Consider the following 18,936-nt stretch of genomic DNA (forward strand, 5'->3'; position numbering starts at 1 on the left):
TCACAGAAGAGACCTCAGGCTTTATTTTATTTAACCTTTTTCTTTAAAAGTGTGGATGATGTACAGCTTTGAATTGAGTAAAGCATTGTCTTTCATTATAAGAGCATTTATGGAAATTCTCCAAAGCCTTTTCCCAGTGAATATCAGTGATTGTCATACCCAATTTCCCATTTAGATTTGATAAAGGACGAGTTCACAGGACTCACTGACATTAGACTCTGATAGATGCAAGAAAGTAATTTCTTTCTTAAGGGGTGAAAGTTGGAGACTTTTATCAAGACACCAAATGTTGAGACTCTCACAGCCCTGTACGCATTTCCTGACAGTCTCTTGTCTGCAGGTATCTGAAAAAGTCTCTTCCTGGTAGCTTGAAAGAGGCAAAGACTAGTGTGGCAAAGTCCTACCTGTTTCCAAAGTTTAACTGTATTGTGTAGAATAGATATGATGGGATAAAGACTTGTAGTTAATCTGCTTAAGAATACGTATGGTGCTGTGTTTCACCACATTGCTGTCATACATAGGCTGACAAGCTTCCTGCTCCAGTTACAACCATGTAGGGATTACCATTGACCAGTATGTCATGAATTTTATATGCGAAGCCCAGGAATAGAAGAAGAAAATAGGAAGTGCTAACCCTCCCTCTTTTTTAGACTTGGAGAGATGTTTCCTAGGAATTCTGTGCTTTATTGTCCCGTTTAACAAACAAAAAAAAAAAGAAGAGTGAATTCAAATTTTTAAAATGTGATTTTTAAATAAATGTAACCAATTGGGCAAAATTATCATCTTAATAGCGTTATAGAGGAAGAGTGTTCCATTACTGTATACTTGACTGGAGCTCAGATATTAAGGGAGAGAAGTTAGATTTTAATAGAGAGGAATAGCACTTTGTAAGCTGAATACTCAGATATGTGAAGTTCTCTTAAGCTGTACTGAATGGGAGGTTTTGTAGCCAGGATGAGTTACTCACATTAGTTCACTTTTATTCACATTTATCCAGACAAAGACCCAAATAAGTTAATTTGTCTAATATGGTGGGAATAGTCTTTTCTGGCTGGGTGATATATAATAGCACATCATCTGTGCAGAGTGAATTTTATTAGTAGTTGTATCAGTGTTATAACCAAAAATAGTTGGATCTTTACGTATGCTTTCAGCAAGTGGCTGAAAATCAGTGGAGAGAGGGGGCCTGCCTGTATATAAGTGATGGTGACAGAATCTGGCTGGTAAGAACACGAGCATGAGGATTGACTTAAGCAGTTTTACCATTAAAATAAAGTTTTTACCCAGTTTGAATCTGTCCAATATTTCAAACAAACAGAGCCGTTCAATCTGGTCAAATACCTTCTCAGCATCGAGTGCCAAAACTGATAGCTCTCCTTTAGGTCTGCCAGTAGAGTGAGTAATGTTAGATAGTCGTCTAAGATTAATGAGTTTCTCTCTATAATTGTTACCTCGTCAAAGGTAAACAAGCAGAAAAAACTACAGGAATCCCTCACAGTGAATAAAACGACAGCCAAAAAAGTAAAAGCAAGAGCACAGTAAAATATATTTCCCTGTACTGTTACTGCTAACCTCTGTTAACCCAGTAACTAGTTACCCACTAGCCCCCCCCCCCCGGGCTCATGCAAGTTCTGTTCTTCCTACTCTGTTTTTTCTTTTTTCTTCTTGTGTGTTTGTATTTTTGACAGAGAAATTAAGTTTTGAGAAAATCTGAGCTTTTTAACCACCTTAGTGTTTTGTTTTGTTGTTTTTTTTCACAAACCTTTTTTTGAAGATGAAAACTTTAGACAAATATATAGTTTTAGGAATATATTCAGGTTTATGTTGTGGTGAGTGCTGGCCCGTCCTGATGTTTATGGTTGAGTTAACTTCTTAACAAGTTTATGTGGTTGTTTGTTTTCAGGTGTTTGTTCACCTGTCCAGTCTGGAGCGAAGTATCCTGTGGTCTCGCTCCATTCTCAACGCCCGCTGTCGCATCTGTAGATGCAAAGGAGATGCAGACAACATGGTGCTATGTGACAGCTGTGACAGAGGACACCACACCCACTGTCTGAGGCCACGCATGAAGGTAAGCACACTACACCAGCACTGTGTCACAGGTTTATTTGTAGGTGCACTAACACTGCATGTTTACATTGCTGCCATTTTGTTTTATTGACTATTTTGCATAAATGTACTAAATTAAGAGATCTAGTGTTCGTTCCTCCTCCTGTGTACAAATTTCTGGTTTCAGAAAATGTATGAAGTGTGTGTGAGCCATGAACCTGCAAGTATTTGCAATTAGGAAAAAAACGTACTCTCTGTGATTGCAAAACCTGCAGGTTGGCCAGTAAGCAGGTAAATCAGGGGTCTCAAACTCCAGTCCTCGAGGGCCGCTGTCCTGCAACTTTTCCATGTGTCCCTGTTGCAACACACCTAGTAGGTCATTAGCAAGACTATAGAACTTAACTGCATGCTGAGGTGGCAATTCAGCCATTTGATTCATGTTACAGCAGCTCATGAGTGAATGAACATGGTGCAATAAAATTATTTTTAGAAGTATATGTTTCCAAATACATTTACTTAAATTTACTTGAGTAGGTAGGGTTAGGGGTTGCCACCTCAGCATGCAGTCAAGTTCTATACTCTTGCTAATGACCTACTAATTGTATTCAGGTGTTGCACCAGGGACACATGGAAAAGTTGCAGGACAGCGGCCCTCGAGGACTGGAGTTTGAGACCCCTGAGGTAAAGGTTTGTTCCTGCTCCACCCAACTTTCTTTAACTTGCCATGAACAGCACTGTTACCCAGGGATGTGTGTGACTGAGTGATCATCACTGTTGTTACTAGTCAGTACCACATTTACTAGTCCTTCAGTCTAATTGATGCCCAATGCCACTAAATTATTGTGTCCTGCATCATTGTTGAGAAATCCTATAAATCTGTTCATCTAAGCCTCATCCTGTTATTAACACTATTGGAATGAGATCGCGGATACAAGCAGTGGAAATTAGCTTTCTCTGAAAGGTGGATGGACTCTGCCTTACTGGTAGGGTGAGTTCATTCTTTTAGGAGGGGTTCCAAGTACAGCTGCTACTCCTCTATGTCGAAAGGAGACGGCTAAGGCTGCCCCCAGGTGTTGTGGGAGGAGCATGCCATACTGGGAGGAACCCCCATGTGTAGGCCTGAATACGCTGGAGCGATTACATCTACCTTTTAAACTCTTTGAAAAGAATGAGCTGTGTGCACAGTTTGTGTGCGCTTCCAGTAATGGAAATGTTTGTTGGAAAGCTTCTGATTGTGAGGCAGCGGCTCCCTGCTGAGCACGTGTTTGACATGTTTCAGGGGACCAACCAGTTTGTTTTCTCTCAGTCTGTTCCAGAAGGTGAATGGTTTTGTCCAGACTGTCGACCCAAACAGAGATCCAACCGCCTCCCATCCCGTCAGCGCTCGTCTATTGACGAGGAGGAGGAAAGAGACTATGACGATGAGGAAGAGGAGGAGGAACAGTCTGAAGAGGAGGAGGAGGAGGAATCTGAAGAAGAGTCAGAGGAGGAAGAGGAGGAAGAAGTAGTCGTTATCTTGAAGTAAGTGTTAAAAATAAATCAATAAATGACCTCGTTCTTCAGGAATGAATCGTTCTGGAGCTTTTCTTTTGAATCTCTGCAGCCCTAAGAAGAGGCAGACTCCACTCCCCAAGGGCAAGAGCCAACAGGCCACACCCAAGAACAGCATCACCACCTCAGGGAAAAACACATCAGCCTCCAAGTGAGTATCTACCATAGCTTGACCTCTTAGGTCATGTAGTCCTGACTGCAGTTTTACAATAATCCCCTAACCTTTCTTTAATTCCATTTTATTTATATAGCGACAAAGTTGCCTCAAGGCGCTTTATATTGTAAGGTAGAAACCCTGAAATAATACATACAGAGAAAACACCAACTTCATATGACCCCCTTTAAGCAAGCACTTTGGTGAGAGTGAGAAGGAAAAACTCCCTTTTAACAGAAAGAAACCTCCAGCAGAACCAGGCTCAGGGAGGGGCGGGGCCATCTGCTGCCCCTTTGGGGAGAAGAGAGGAAGACGCGCTGTGGAAGAGAGGCAGAGATGAATAATGACTAATAATTAAATGAAGAGAGATGTATAAACACATAGTGAGTGAAAAAGGTGACTGAAGAAGAAACACTATTGCAGCATAACTAAGGGAGGATTCAGGGTCACCTGGTCCAGCCCTAACTATATGCTTTAGCAAAAAGGAAAGTTTGAAGCCTAATCTTGAAAGTAGAGATAGTGTCTGTCTCCTGAATCCAAACTGGAAGCTGGTTCCACAGAAGAGGAGCCTGAAAACTGAAGGCTCTGCCTCCCATTCTACTTTTAAATACTCTAGGAACAACAAGTAAGCCTGCAGTGTGAGAGCGAAGTGCTCTAATAGGGTGATATGGTACTACAAGGTCATTAAGATAAGATGGGGCCTGATTATTTAAGACCTTGTATGTGAGGAGCAGGATTTTGAATTCTGGATTTAACAGGAAGCCAATGAAGGAAAGCCAAAACAGGAGAAATCTGCTCTCTTTCTAGTCCCTGTCAGGACTCTTGCTGCAGCATTTTGGATTAACTGAAGGCTTTTCAGGGAGTTTTTAGGACATCCTGATAATAATGAATTACAGTCGTCCAGCCTGGAAGTAATAAATGCATGAACTAGTTTTTCAGCATCACTCTGAGACAGGATATTTCTAACTTTAGAGATGTTGCACAAATGGAAGAAAGCAGTCTTACATATTTGTTTAATATGTGCGTTGAAGGACATGTCCTGGTCAAAATGACTCAAGGTTCCTCACAGTGTTACTGGAGGCCAAGGTAATGCCATCCAGAGTAAGAATCTGGTTAGATACCATATTTCTAAGATTTTCAGGGCCGAGTACAATAACCTCAGTTTGATCTGAATGAAGAAGCAGAAAGTTAGCGGCCATCCAGGTCTTTATGTCTTTAAGACATTCCTGCAGTTTAACTAATTGGTGTGTGTTACCTGGCTTCATGGATAGATAGAGCTGCGTGTCATCTGCATAGCAGTGAAAATGTATGCTATGTCTTCTAATGATGCTGCCTAAGGGAAGCATGTATAATGTAAATGGTACATAGCCGATTATTAGAGATAGGTTGATCAGATTTAAGATCGAAGCATTAATTAATGGCAGGACTTCTTTGAGCGGTTTTGTAGGAATGGGGTCTAAAAGACACGTTGATGGTTTGGAGGAAGTAATTATTGAAGTTAACTCAGAAAGATTGATTGAATCTTTATTTTGAACATGTTGAAAAAGTACAACAACATAGAATTAAAAAGAGACAAATAAACAAAGCAAAACAAAAGGAAAACGAGCAACCACAACTACAAATAACTTTCATGTTCAAAAAGGAGCAGGAAAAAGCATAAGGTTGTTTAATTCCACCCCTTTTCCACTATCTAGTAATCAATAGACTACAGAAATACCATATAAGTTACGTGTATTTTTTTAATTTATTTTTTTATTTTTTATATATATCTATAGAGAGAGAGATATGTTTCTATCTATCCATACCTACGTATATACACATACACACATATACACATTTTCAATAACCCCAGTAACACCTCAAAGGATACACAACCTACAGATATATATATATGTACCCATACCAACATGCCCGTGCACCCGCACACACATGAAAATATTGGACAAGAACACCCTATGAAATCTCTACCTCCTCCCTGTACCCTGCAAAAACCATATCCTTAAACCGCTTTTTAAACTGCGCCATGCTCGAACATTGTTTCATATCTTTACTTAGTCTGTTCCACAGCTTCACTCCACACAAAGAGATGCAAAAACTTTTTAATGTTGTATGGATACAAGGATGTTTTAAATGTAATTCCCCCTTCAGATTGTATCCCCGTTCCCTTTTAGAAAACAGTTTTAGAATATTGTCAGGAAGCAGGTTATTTATTGCTTTATACATAATTTGTGCAGTGAGAAAATGAACCAGATCTGTGAACTTTAGAATTTTTGATTTTAAAAATAGATCAATTGGAGAAAAAGAGTCTAAGTTCATGAGAAGTTCATGAAGTCATTACTAGTTAAGGTTAAAGGGATGGTTGGCTCAACAGTGCTCTGACTTTTTGTCAGCCTGGCTACAGTGCTGAAGAGAAACCTGGGGTTGTTCTTATTTTCTTCAATCAGTGATCAATAGGAAGATGTTCTGGCTTTGCGAAACTAAACTTTAGTGCAGTCACAACAAGTCCTGATCTAACTTTATTATTTACTTATGCTAACTGTAAATCTTCATTTTGTTGTAATCCAGATGAGTATGCCGTGTTTACAATCCCACTTTACTGACTCTGTCTAATCACAGATCTTCAGGGAAAAAGCCCATAACCCCTCCGGCCTCCGATGGGAAAATTCCAACCCGCTCCAGGAGTCGGACTGCTGCCCATGTGAGCCATGAGAACGTGGAACCAAACAGTCACATAAACAAACGCAACACCAAAACTTCACCAGCTCAGAGTGAGTCTCGCAAGAGGTCATTAACAGGTATGTACCAATCAGCAAACAGAGCACACCTGCTGAGGGTGAACTTTAACAACTAACATATAAGCATCCACTCAACAATGTGTGCACCAATCAGTAACCAGCCAGTTAACATCAAATAACTCTAATAGACAGGTGAACACTGTGGTCCAGGCAGGTTTCTGTGGTGTACAGGAGCATGGACCACAGGGCACCATCCTGATTCTTAGCAGTATTGGTGCATTGCTGCTCTGACCTCATCAGTCTCTCCCTCTGCTCCTCGTAGAAACTGCCGCTCCTCGTAAACTGTCCAGACCCATCCTGCCTGTCCTTCCCTCGTCACACTCTCCAGGAGCCTCCTCATCGTCCTCTAACCGTCGTTCCTCTGGGAGGAACCAAGGAGTACACGAGCTGTCCGCCTGTGAACAACTGACAGTGGAGCTAGTCAGACATGAGGACAGCTGGCCCTTCATGAAGCTGGTGTCTAGAACCCAGGTACTGCCCCCATGTAGCCATCTTGCAGCCAGATACTTACCTCAAAAACAACTTGGTAGGAAAAGCAGGTGAGTCAGGTTTAGGAAGACTACACACCTCTGGAGCGGGGGATCACAAGTTCGATTCCCACCTGGTATCCAGTAAGGGTCCTTACTGTTGTTGTGTGCTGTTTGTAACGTTTCAGTCAGGATGATTTCACTATCATGTTTCTATGCAGGTGTGCTTTTACAGTACGTTTGGGATCATTGTCATGCTGGGAAATGGAACAGTTGCCATTTAGACATTTTCCACAGCAGTAATTAACTTAAGGCCCGAGTCGAGTCTATATTTGATGTCATTGTGTCTGACCACAAACACAGCCTGTAGCGTATTTCTTTTATTTACCCATCACATCTCTGTTCAGGTTCCAGATTACTATGACATCATTAAGAAGCCGATTGCGCTGAACACTATCAGAGAGAAAGTCAACAACTGTGAATACCAGACTGCAGGTGAGCCACGTGTAGATCACTGCGGTCAGAACATGCGTGTTTCTGTGCAGAATGTGACTCTCATTTCTCTCCCTTTGGTGTCTGCAGGCGAGTATATCTCAGATGTGGAGCTGATGTTCTCCAATTGTCTTCAGTATAACCCTCGTCACACTAATGAGGCAAAGGCTGGACATCGACTGCAGCGGTTCTTCCACGCTGAGCTTAGCAGACTTGGCCTATTGGAGCACGTCTCTGCCCTGCCCACCAAACGCTCCCGACACTGAAGCAGACGCACTCCTGTCACCTTCACCGCCGTCCAGGGACTGGAAAGAGGAGACGGACGTAGAAGTTGCAGTTGTTTTTTTTTCCCGAAGGACTGAAAAGGTGTCAAAATGTATTAGCAACCTCTGTGCTCCGTTAAGCAAAGGGATAACGGGGGGCAAAGGTCAGCAAACACTTACAAGAACCATTAAATTAATGTTAAAAAGAGTTAAAGTTCCATCGTTAAAATGAGCTTTTTTCCACTGCTTCTTACATGAAACTTTTCTGGGAGCTCTGCCCTTCTCATCTGTTGTGCGTTTGAGAGCGTCTCTCTCAAAATTAAATACGTTGCAGCTGCTGTGAGTTCATGGGAAAATTGTGAGCTAGGCTTTGTGTGACCTGCTGATCAGGGCATTTATTTCTAGTCTATTGGATAGACAGACATGTAGCAGATTTATGGGCATAGACACATTCCTGTGGCGCTGTAACGACAGTAGAGTCCCACCTGATTTCACCTGATGTTTCCTTTAATCCAGAAAAGCAAAAACCACTAAATACTCTGTGACTTGAGGCCCTCAGTGTTTTCTCAGGGATTTGTGATTTCAGCGTAAACTGTTTTGGTACAGCTAGTTTTACTGAAGCGGAGCAGCTGCAGGGATTCGGGGCTCAGTCGATGGAAGTCTGTGGCCGGCACTATAACAACATTAAATTGTATTTAAATAAGTTTTCTAGCATGTGAAGTATCACCAGATTGGTTTACAAACGAACATTTAATAATAGAAAAATAACTGATTAATTCCTCTGAAAACGTAGTTTTCTACATTAAGTTATTTGATGGCATGCACAGCCTGCAGCATGAGCCTTTGGGTGACGTGATTGCAGCTTCCATGTACTCAGACTCACTGTGGGGCGTAGAGCTAAGTAACTTTAGCTTGGTTTGAACGGAAATGCTTGATTTTTCATTACAATACAATCAGAACATCATAAAAATGTATAGATTTTTGGCTAAATTTCATTTAATGATGACACTGAAACAACAGCCTTGTTTTTATTGGGATGTGTAAATTTAAAATATGCAGGTAATATTTACATGTACATCTGTTTATGTTAATTATCAATTCAACCAAACTGTGTTAATTGTGGCTTCCACAGACTTCTGTAATGATCTACTGGGTGAATTTCAAACTGTGACCAATAACATGCAGCTAGTAGTGCAAACCCTTTCATTATATTGCATTGGCAAAGTTCTAGATGCAGTTTGAGAGACTATGAAGATGCTTGAACATCTCAGGAACAGCTTCCCCCAGGTTAGCATTGAGACTTAAAGGATTCCTTTAAAGCTCCATTCAGATGGGATTCAGTTTAAAGGCGTGGATCTGAGTCTGTCGTGCGTTGAGCTACTTGATAAGAATTCTCTTTGTTAATCTGACAAAACACAAAAGTCTGATCAGATCTGATCACTAAAGAAATGCACGATTTGAGCTGGTCCTTTAAGCTGCAGCTGCCTCTGTGGATTTGTAGTTTTTGTTTGTTTGTTTTTTGACTACTGAGTTTTTCTACATTAGTATTTTTTTGGTTTTGTCAGCATTGTCGATTACATGCTCTGATGATGATGATGTCTGCGTTGAAGGATGGAGGTCAGCTGTAGACACTACACTGGAGCTGCTGCAGCCTCACTCCTCCCCTCCCCATCTGCTGTGTATTTATTTAGCCTCAGTATTGTCTTTATTTATGACTGCTAGCCTCCCTCTTCCTCCTGAAGCTTTCATCTGTTTGTTGTTCTAATGTAAAAATAAATCGACTTTTTATAAGCAACTACATCCAGTCACATGACCTTTCATCTTGAAAGTTGCTTTTGTGAATGTTTTCTTACATTATATATAATTTTTATACGTGCGACTGCTCGTTGAAGGAACAAACACAAACCAGGTGTTTATTTTTATCCATTTTTTAGTAGACTTTAAAAACCTTAAAACTGAGAGGTGGTGTTTAGAACACAGAAAACATGATTTAGTCATCTGTGGAGCAGACTAAACATCTGGATATCCACAGACACCATCAGCGTGCTGGCTGAGATGCTTCTGCTCCTGGTGAAAATTCTCTCTTGACTCCTTGTAAGAAATATTTTTTCTGTTTTAAGTAAAGTTAGATCAGGACTTGTTTTAATTGAAAATAAACGGTTAAAACAAGTAGCTTATAACACACATGAACATCAAGAAGGGCCAAAGTGATAAAATAAACTTGACCACGTTGATATAATGTAAATAAATGTCACATTACTAACTTCAACTAAGAGGTGGAGTCAGTCATGAGCTTTTACAAGGGTGGAAAATGTGAAAAGGACCTCCTGTATGGGTCATTCCATCACACATTACAGATTGTGAGTCTTCATGTATCAGATACTGTATTTTCACACTTATAGGTCCTTTTTTTTTTTTTTTTTTTTGTACATTATAATCTGAGGTGATTACTGTGATATTCACTGGTCTTTATCATCAAAATTAATCATGATCTAAAAAAATGAAAGCCATCATGTAAAGTCCATATTTGAGCGCACACAAAGAACAAAACTTCACATTGCAAAAGAAAACTGAATTGCGTATACTTGAATTTTTCTGTACTGTAAATACTCGCTCCCCCTCAGCAACAGCTTCCAGACTAGTTGTGCAAAGAAGCCTCTGCCGCTTATCTCAAGCAGGTTCACCTGTGTCTGCCAGCTTTTATCACCGCAGTCCTGCACCATGGCTCCTCGCACCCCTCTTCCGATGGCCAACTACACAATGGTGATCTTTTTCCCTCTGTGGAGAGCAAAACTACATCTGGTCTTATGGTAGTGTGGATGACATCTGGAACCTGGAGCCTCCTCTTCAGGTCTGCTCTTGGTTTCCATTCTTAGGCCAACTGAAGTAGACTTCAGCTGATTTTACTGAATACTGCTGGCTTTGCTCCCTCCTCCATAAAGGTTATTGCAGGTGTAGTCTTAGCTGTAAATGGACTTTTCCTGAGCCAGTACACTGTCCCAATGAGATATGATGAGAGATGACAACCCCACCCCCTGCCCCAAAGAAAATATGTAGACTAATAAAAAATTTGTAGTTTGAGTAATGAAAATAATTTTAACATCTGGATTTTGTGTGTGTTTAGACCTGATCCAACTTCAACCTTGGCAGAATGGTGGTGTGTGTGTGTGTGAGACTGGCTGCAGGAATATGAAAATATTTTAAGATTTAAAGCCTATTATTATACATGATTCTGAAAGAGAGAGATCCTATTAACTTTAAGCGCCTTGAGACGATCTTTGTTGTGATTTGGCGCCATAAATAAAATTGAATTGAATTTGTGAGCCGGCTCCCTGCCTTCCTGTATTGAGGTGCCTCGTTGAAGATCCACACTGGTCATATCAGTCTCACAGATATATGAGGAGGATTATACACACACACACACATATACATACATATGTATGTATATATATATATATATATATATATATATGTAGTACTGTGCAAAAGTTTTAGGCAGGTGAGGAAAAAATGCTGTAAACAAAGAATGCTTTCAGAAATGGAGGTGTTAATCATTTATTTTCACCAATCAACAAAACGCAGTGAATAAACAAAAGAGAAATCTAAATCCAAAAAATATCAGGTGCGACCACCCTTTGCACACAGTTTTTTTTAAGGAACTCGGCTGGTAGGTTGTTCCAAACATCTCCGAGCACTAAGCACAGATCTGTGGATGTCGGCTTCCTCACGTCCTTCTGTCTCTTCATGTAATCCCAGACACACTCGATGATGCTGAGATCAGGGCTCTGTGTACCATCACTTTCAGCACTTCTTGTTCTTCTTTATACTGAAGATAGTTCTTAATGACTTTGGCTGTGTTTGGGCTCGTTGTCCTGCTGCGCAATACATTTGGGGCCAATAAACAATCATTTATATTTCTGAAAGCGTTCTTTGTTTGCAGCATTTTTTCCCCACACCTACCTAAAACGTTTGCACAGTATTGTACACACACACACACGTACATATATATATATATATATATATATATATATATATATATATATATATATATATATATATATATATATATATATATATAGATATATATAGATATAGATATAGATATATAGATATATATATATATATATATATATATGTACGTGTGTATGTATAATTTCTTTTAATTAATGCAACTAGATCAAAGAGCTTTACAGAACAAGCTTTGGGTTTAGTCTCATTTAGACTTTTTGTATTTAAGAACAAAGAAATGTCGGACTTTTTAAGAAACGGGTTAAAGAAATAATAAAACTAAGTTGATGTTGTAAAAGTTTATAGTGAAGAAAGAAGTAAACGAATGTCTTTAAACATTGAATGCGCCTCAACAGCTCTTCCTGGTGACCAGAGGCTTCCAGAGTGACATCGGTCAAGAACCGCCTCTCTTCCTCTTCCACTCCCTTCCAGACTCCCCCCTCCTTTCCTTCTTCTTTGGTCAGCCGGCCACATTCCCTGCTACCCTTCACCCACGAGAAATACCGTTCTGACAGCAAAGCAGTCCGGACAACCCCCGGGACAACATGGTAAGAACCAGCCGAAACGGTCCCGTGTGCTGGGCCGAGGTTCCGAGGAAGCTCTTTGTTTGCGGTGCGGATCCCGCGGATCTGTGACACGCCGTTTTTTACGTCTTGGCGTGTAGCATGATGTTAGCTAGCATGGCTGCCGCTCTCTCAGCAGATTATTCGGTGTCTACGTGGTCGAGCCCCCTCCGACATCAGGATTTAGTCTACTGACGTCGGTACATTGTCTTTTTTTTTTAGTTTGTTTTCAAAGATTTTTATCCAGAATAACGGCCCGCATTGTGAGTTGGGCCAGGCCGGTCCAGACTGGGCCGTGCCTACCCGCAGGCCGTGTGGCCCGGGGCGGCCATCTTATTCCAGTTGATGTCCCGGTGCGGTGACGGGCCTGAACCCTGCGGGTCCGTGTGAACGAGGTTCGGACCGGATCCGGCCGGCTGGACCCGCTAGATTAAGGTGAACGGGGTCCTGAAGGCCCGACCAAGTCCGAGTGAATGAGACGGACGGTGACTGTGCAGTCTGTATGGAGGCCTATAGGCTAAACTGTGGTGCACCAGTGTGACCAGTAAAACCAGCCGGGGACTTGATGTCACTTCTGATTATTTTAAAGAGAGCAGCCCTGATACTCTTTGCTTTATTCTGAATGTGTTAATGCACCCGGCGGGTTTCTTCATCGATATTATTATTATTGTTATTATTATTATTATTGTCATTTATAAGCATCTAATGCAGCAGCTAACTTTGTTTAATCTGACTAATATGGATTCAGTTGTTTGTGTATCTGAATTATACCTCGAATATTTTTCATATGAAATGGAAACTCATTCAGTATTTCTGGATGCCGTTCCTGTACGTGCTTTCCTAAGTTGGAAGGCTCTGCCTCCCACAATAGCATCATCTACATATTGCCTCTTGCATTTTATCATTTTCACTTATCATCTCTCGGTCTTCTGAATCCAAAGTCCAAACCAGAGGTTTACTGCCTTGTTTTTTTTATCATCAGTGACTTTGGGTGGAGCTGCCATGCCAGCTGTGTTCATCACAGTCTTCCACTTGTAGTGTTTCCTCAGGTTGTGGATATCATCCTCCTGTGGGTATCATCCCCCCACATACACGTGTGTGTGTGTGTGGGGGGGGGGGGTCAGTACTGCATAGTATAACAAATAAAAAGTATTTATATATTTGTCAAAAATGTATCGCCCCAGTGATACCAAATAGTGACATTTTATTATCTGAAATTCAAATATAAATCAAACTCGTTTTCTATGAGCAAACATCAGTTGCTCTTGCAGTCCACCAGATGGCGCAATTGAGTTTTTTTTCCCCTCTAGTGAGCTCAGCAGAGGTGATGGCCACATGTGGGATAACGGAGGCAGAGATAGAAATGAGGAAGGTGTCATTTGTGTTTAAATCAAATTTCTGGACATTTTTTTAAATGAAATGGAAGTGATACATGGGGTCTGCAAGGTGTGTCGTATGAAAATATAGGACTTCTACGAACATCAGGACTCATCTCACATGTTACACCCAGGGATGGCTTTGCCTTCCTGTGTTAATGTTAACTCTAAATTAGCTCATCTGAAAAATAAACCAAGCCAAGTGCTGGATGCACTTAGCTTAACAAAAATACCTCCCAATTCAGAGCAAGCCAAGAAAATAACACAATCCATCCCGTACTCTATCTGCAAAGACCTATGTCTGTACAACATTGTGGAAAATGCTTCAAACACTGGAACCCAGGTATGGGATACCATCACAACGTGGATTCTCTACAGAAAGAAAAGAGGCCGTAGGCCGTTCCTGAGCCAGAAGGCGATAAAGATCAGGAGGAATCTGACATCACTGAGCAGGATGACTGACCGACGCCCTGTCATACCAGCCAGGATGAGGAAGCCATGTGGGCTAACAGACTGGCTTGGTCACACTTATGGTGATGTTGGAGCACCTCCAAAATTATTATCTGCCACAGCTGCAGAGGAGGAAAAAAGATCTCAGGAGGGCTACACCACTGGCACTAAACTGGTGGAAATCCCATGAGCAAGTCTGTCCTTTCCTGGCCATGCTGGGGGAAAAAACTCCTTTGTATCCCAGGTACTAGTGTTTTAATAAAGGCTTCTCGATGGCTGGAGACATCGTCACACTTTGACCTCACAGCATGTTGATCAGCTCCTCTTTAAGAGTCACAATGTTGACTTTCCTAAAAATACTAACGTACAAAAACTGTCATTGGAGGCCAACCCGTGACTGCTGCTCTCAGACACTGCTGGGCTTGTCTGTTTTCTCGCTGCGTGCTAGAGAATTTAAATACATGGTGTCAGCAATATTAAAGTTTATGTCACATAATATAAAATGTTATCAAATTTGTACCAGTATTATTGGAGACTATATAACTATAACAGTTGTAGACCGAGGCTCCTCATTCTTTTTTGACATTTCGAAACAAATGAAGAGCTTCACTGAGTTACTGCCTCTTCTTTGCAGGCATCAGGTGTGACAGTGAATGATGAAGTCATCAGGGTGTTCAATGACATGAAGGTCAGGAAGTCTTCAACCCAGGATGAGGTGAAGAAGAGGAAGAAGGCAGTGTTGTTCTGTCTGAGTGACGACAAGAAGACGATCATCGTGGAAGAGGGAAAGCAGATCCTGGTGGGGGACATCGGCGACACAGTGGAAGACCCCTACGCCAGCTTTGTCAAACTCCTCCCACCCAATGATTGTAGATATGCTCTGTATGATGCCACCTACGAGACCAAGGAGTCCAAGAAGGAGGACCTGGTTTTCCTCTTCTGGTACTGTATTATTTGGGAGTAGTCAGGATTATGAGATCAGTCTGAATCTGGGCTGAAGTAGATAGGATGGCTGCAAGACTTTGAATACATAATCTTTCTCTGTGACAGTAAATACATATGCTAAAAATAATTTTCTTTAGAAAGTTGAGTTGCTGATAGTTTGCCGACCTGTTTGCTGTTCCAGTCAGGAGCACCTCAAACACCAGGAAATCATTTTACAAAGAAATAATCATTTTACTTTTAAAAAAGAAAATGTTGGGTTTAGTTATTCATTTATTTTATTTGAGGGCTTTATTGTTGTGTTGCTGGGCTTTCAGTTCCAGTTTCACAGACTTTTATGTTCTTAGTATTTTGTGATGATACTGAACTAAAAGTTGAAATGGTATGTGGTCCTAAGCCTGAGCTTTTGGCTCACAGGTCTTGCTTTTTCCATAAGCTGATCTCATTATTTGAACTTTTGTCAGGGTTTAATGTGAACATCCACCATGACATCATGTGACTCTGTGTTTCTTCCTCCTCAGGGCTCCAGAGAGCGCTCCACTGAAGAGCAAGATGATTTATGCCAGCTCTAAAGATGCCATTAAAAAGAAGTTTACAGGTGAGTGTTCAGATCACCTGCTGAGGTCTGCATATACACCACTCTGTTATTTGTTTGGCCCATTATCAAGCCTCTTTATTGATGATGTTGCTTATTTTTAGGTAGAAACACGAGTTGGAAGTTCGCACGTCTGACACACCTGTGGTTATGACATTCACTGCTTAAAAATTTTATGGCCCAAAGTTTGAACATATGATTCCTGTGAAATTTTAGTTTTTAAGGGTTGGGGGGCTTGGGCTGAGACCCAGCCTATTCATTTATGTCCTCTGTAATGCAATTTTTTTTAAAATTTATACAGCGTCAAATCACAAAAACAGTCCCCTCAAGGCGCTTTGTATTGTAAGGTAGACCCTACAATAATACATACAGAGAAAAACCCAACAATCATATGACCCCTTATGATCAGGCACTTTGGCAACAGTGGGAAGGAAAAACTCCCTTTTAACAGGAAGAAACCTCCGGCAGAACCAGGCTCCTGTCTGAATATTATCTTGGTTTTTACACATAGTGCAGGGAAAAAAAACAATTTTTTTGAAAGCCTAAACATAAGTAATAAAATAAAAAGTTAAAAATACACTAAAACCCACTCAGAGTATGGAAAACAATGATGAGGACAACTACTGTTTTTTTTTTTTTGGGGGTTTTGTTAGGATTATTTGTGATTGGCTGAGTGGGTCCAGGTTATATTTGTTGGGTTCAGCTGTTGTGTTAAGAAACCTGTACGAAAGAGCAGATGTGGCGATTTTAGTCAAGTCAGAACAAGTGACTGATTTAAAAAGAATAGGGCTAGATTTACAGTAAAGGTAATGCATGGAACAGACAAACTCATAGTAGCCAAATAAACATGATAAATACATGAAAAAAACTCGCACAGTAATAAATCTCCTGCCAGCTCAACATGTATTAAAGCACCGCCCACCTGCCAACCGTAATGCCACTGTCAGTGTTGAGTAGCATTACTTTTCAAACGAACTTGTTCCAAGATTATTGGCATTGAAAAGGAAATTTATTACAGCGTTACCTTCTGAGAAAACAGGAGGACAGGATACATTACAGTAGTTTTTGCCATAGAGGGAGATGGGATTATTGTAGGGGTTTTTTCTGACCCCTTCCCAGAAATGTTATAACCTGTTACAGCTGCAAAGGGTGCACATTAAACCCGAGGGATTAAGAATGAGATATCATGCAAGGTGATGTACTTGAGAAGGGAAACACTTTCAGCTATAAAGTGTATATTTGGGAACTTCCACATTGATTTTTCTGTTTTTAGAGCTGCTGCTCATTCAACTCAATTCAGTTTAATTTTTATAGACCCAAATGACAACAGCAGTCATCTGAAGGAGCTTTATTTTGGGAGGTAAAGAGCCTTCAATAGAGAGAATGACCACTGCCACTGTGAGACGATCCATAGGTTAGTGAGGTTAACGTGGATCTAACTGAGAAACCAAGGAGCACTGCATGTGCCCAGTCAACAACTTGTTAATCACAAGTTTCCTTTCTGACTAATTGGACCGTAATTTACAAAATTACACATTGCATGGGAGTGAAACCAGGAACACAGGAGGAAAGTGTTTGCTGAGGTCACACAGTGAGCGGTTGTTTCCTCATAGACTGCAACCACACGAGTACCCATTAGCTGGTTTGTTCTTCTGTGGAAATCCCAGAATGTTTCTGGAAAGTTCTTTTGGTTGTTATGTACACACATCTCTTATTGCTTTCTTCTCTGTGTCACAAAGGAAACAATTCCAACAATTTTAACGTTGTTTGACAACATCAGTGTGTGAGCTGGTTCGTGTTTGTTGAGCTCTGTAAGATTCATTTCATGAAATAGAAAATTACATGGAAGGGATAAGGAAGTTGCCTGATACTATTTCTGCTGGATGAGTCATCTTTAAAGAAAAAGTCATTTAATATTATATTAAATGGAATTTCTTCATGAACATTATGAAGTGTTTGTACATTGTGCTGGGTGGGCGTGTCTCCACAGGTATCAAACACGAGTGGCAGGCAAATGGGCTGGATGACATCCAGGACTTTCGCACACTGGCTGAGAAGCTGGGCGGAAACACGGTGGTGTCTCTGGAGGGCAAGCAGCTGTGATGTCTCGGCGACAAACTGAGCAGAGTCAAGCCAACCGCCGTGCCATCCAGACTGAAGCACCTGACCCCACCTGAACACCACTGCTTCACCCAGCAGCTTGCTCTGTCTGTATCAATGTCCTGAAGGAGTTAGCATCTTTAGGCCTCTTTGTTTTCTTTTGGTTTTTGTTCTTTTTACTTTTTCCCTCCCCTGACATTAAGAAGATCTCATTAACATAATGATATGCAAACACCTCCCAGTTTGTTGCCACATGACTTCTGTTCACCTTTCAGAAACAAACAAGAGATGACACTACCAAACCACAGAAAAGGCTGTCTCTCTCACACAGCCAGTTTTGCCAAAAAGTGAAAGACGCAGCCACGTGTGTTGAAAGCGAGCGTTGCGCCTCCAACAGCACACAGGTCACACTCACCATGCTTTTTTTGACTTTATTTATTATTATAAAGTGTTTTTTCTCTCTCTCCAGTATGTTTCAGCCAGACAGACACTGTTAGACTATGCATTCAGAAAAGATTACCCAGCACTTTCTGTTGAAACACTACAGGTTAAGACAGCAAAGATCCTGCATTAAATTCTCTGTATTTATGTCTCCAAGATAATTTGTTTACCTCAGCTTTCATTTTTGTTGGACTCACTACTTTCTAGTTTTGGTCATCGCCTTACTTTCAGTTTGAATGTAACTGTCACACCAGAGTTAGAGTGCACTTTTATTTTGTAAAGAAACACTAAAGGATGCAGATTTGACCCCAGCAGTGAGAGACTACCCCACAACAACACGACATTTGGAGCCTTAAAGTGGAACGTTGTTTCTGAGATCAAAGGAAGCCACTTTGCAATAAAAGCCTGTGGCAGAACTGATGCCTCCGTGCCTCGTCTCTGTTAATCACTTTCATGGCGAGAAACTAGGGGAGAAATGTAGAAACTAGTGAAATCGACATCGCTGACATGGAACACAAATGTGTTCTAATGCCCTCGTTAGACAAGCAAAATGTCTAAAGAACTTTTTTTGGAGGGGGGGGGTTAAATCCTAGAACCCCAATATTTCAGTCCCGTCAGACTCCAGTTAGAACCCATTGAGTAGTAGTGCATGCAACAGTAGAACATGGAGCCCAGTTTTAAATCAGACTGGTC

General features: G+C 41.0%; 2 protein-coding genes across 5 annotated transcripts in view; both read left to right on the forward strand.

The window, feature by feature from the left end:
- Window positions 1-9,568, forward strand: part of baz1a (bromodomain adjacent to zinc finger domain, 1A) — a 35,643-nt gene extending 26,075 nt beyond the window's left edge. For all 4 annotated transcript variants that reach the window (XM_031728318.2, XM_031728319.2, XM_031728320.2 and 1 more), the window contains 7 exons: window positions 1,904-2,068; window positions 3,353-3,567; window positions 3,650-3,748; window positions 6,368-6,546; window positions 6,809-7,017; window positions 7,421-7,508; window positions 7,596-9,568. In XM_031728318.2, coding sequence (XP_031584178.2) covers window positions 1,904-2,068; window positions 3,353-3,567; window positions 3,650-3,748; window positions 6,368-6,546; window positions 6,809-7,017; window positions 7,421-7,508; window positions 7,596-7,771 — 1,131 coding nt within the window. In that variant the 3' untranslated portion in view covers window positions 7,772-9,568. The remainder of the gene's footprint in view (window positions 1-1,903; window positions 2,069-3,352; window positions 3,568-3,649; window positions 3,749-6,367; window positions 6,547-6,808; window positions 7,018-7,420; window positions 7,509-7,595) is intronic.
- Window positions 9,569-12,168: 2,600 nt separating this feature from the next.
- On the forward strand, window positions 12,169-18,663 carry cfl2 (cofilin 2 (muscle)). Its single transcript, XM_031728321.2, has 4 exons — window positions 12,169-12,324; window positions 14,800-15,107; window positions 15,629-15,705; window positions 17,693-18,663. The coding sequence occupies exons 1-4, from the start codon at window positions 12,322-12,324 to the stop codon at window positions 17,803-17,805; spliced, it is 501 nt and encodes a 166-aa protein (XP_031584181.1). The 5' UTR covers window positions 12,169-12,321; the 3' UTR covers window positions 17,806-18,663.
- The last annotated feature ends 273 nt before the right edge of the window (window positions 18,664-18,936 follow it).

The sequence above is a fragment of the Oreochromis aureus genome, linkage group 19 (assembly GCF_013358895.1).
Source record: "Oreochromis aureus strain Israel breed Guangdong linkage group 19, ZZ_aureus, whole genome shotgun sequence".
NCBI classification, from domain to species: domain Eukaryota; kingdom Metazoa; phylum Chordata; class Actinopteri; order Cichliformes; family Cichlidae; genus Oreochromis; species Oreochromis aureus.

Bases quoted from the DNA above. Each gene is read 5' to 3' on its own strand.
- cfl2 (XM_031728321.2), top strand. The intron at 15,108-15,628 runs GTACTGTATTAT...CTTCCTCCTCAG, and splicing joins GACCTGGTTTTCCTCTTCTG to GGCTCCAGAGAGCGCTCCAC. The intron at 15,706-17,692 runs GTGAGTGTTCAG...GTGTCTCCACAG, and splicing joins CATTAAAAAGAAGTTTACAG to GTATCAAACACGAGTGGCAG.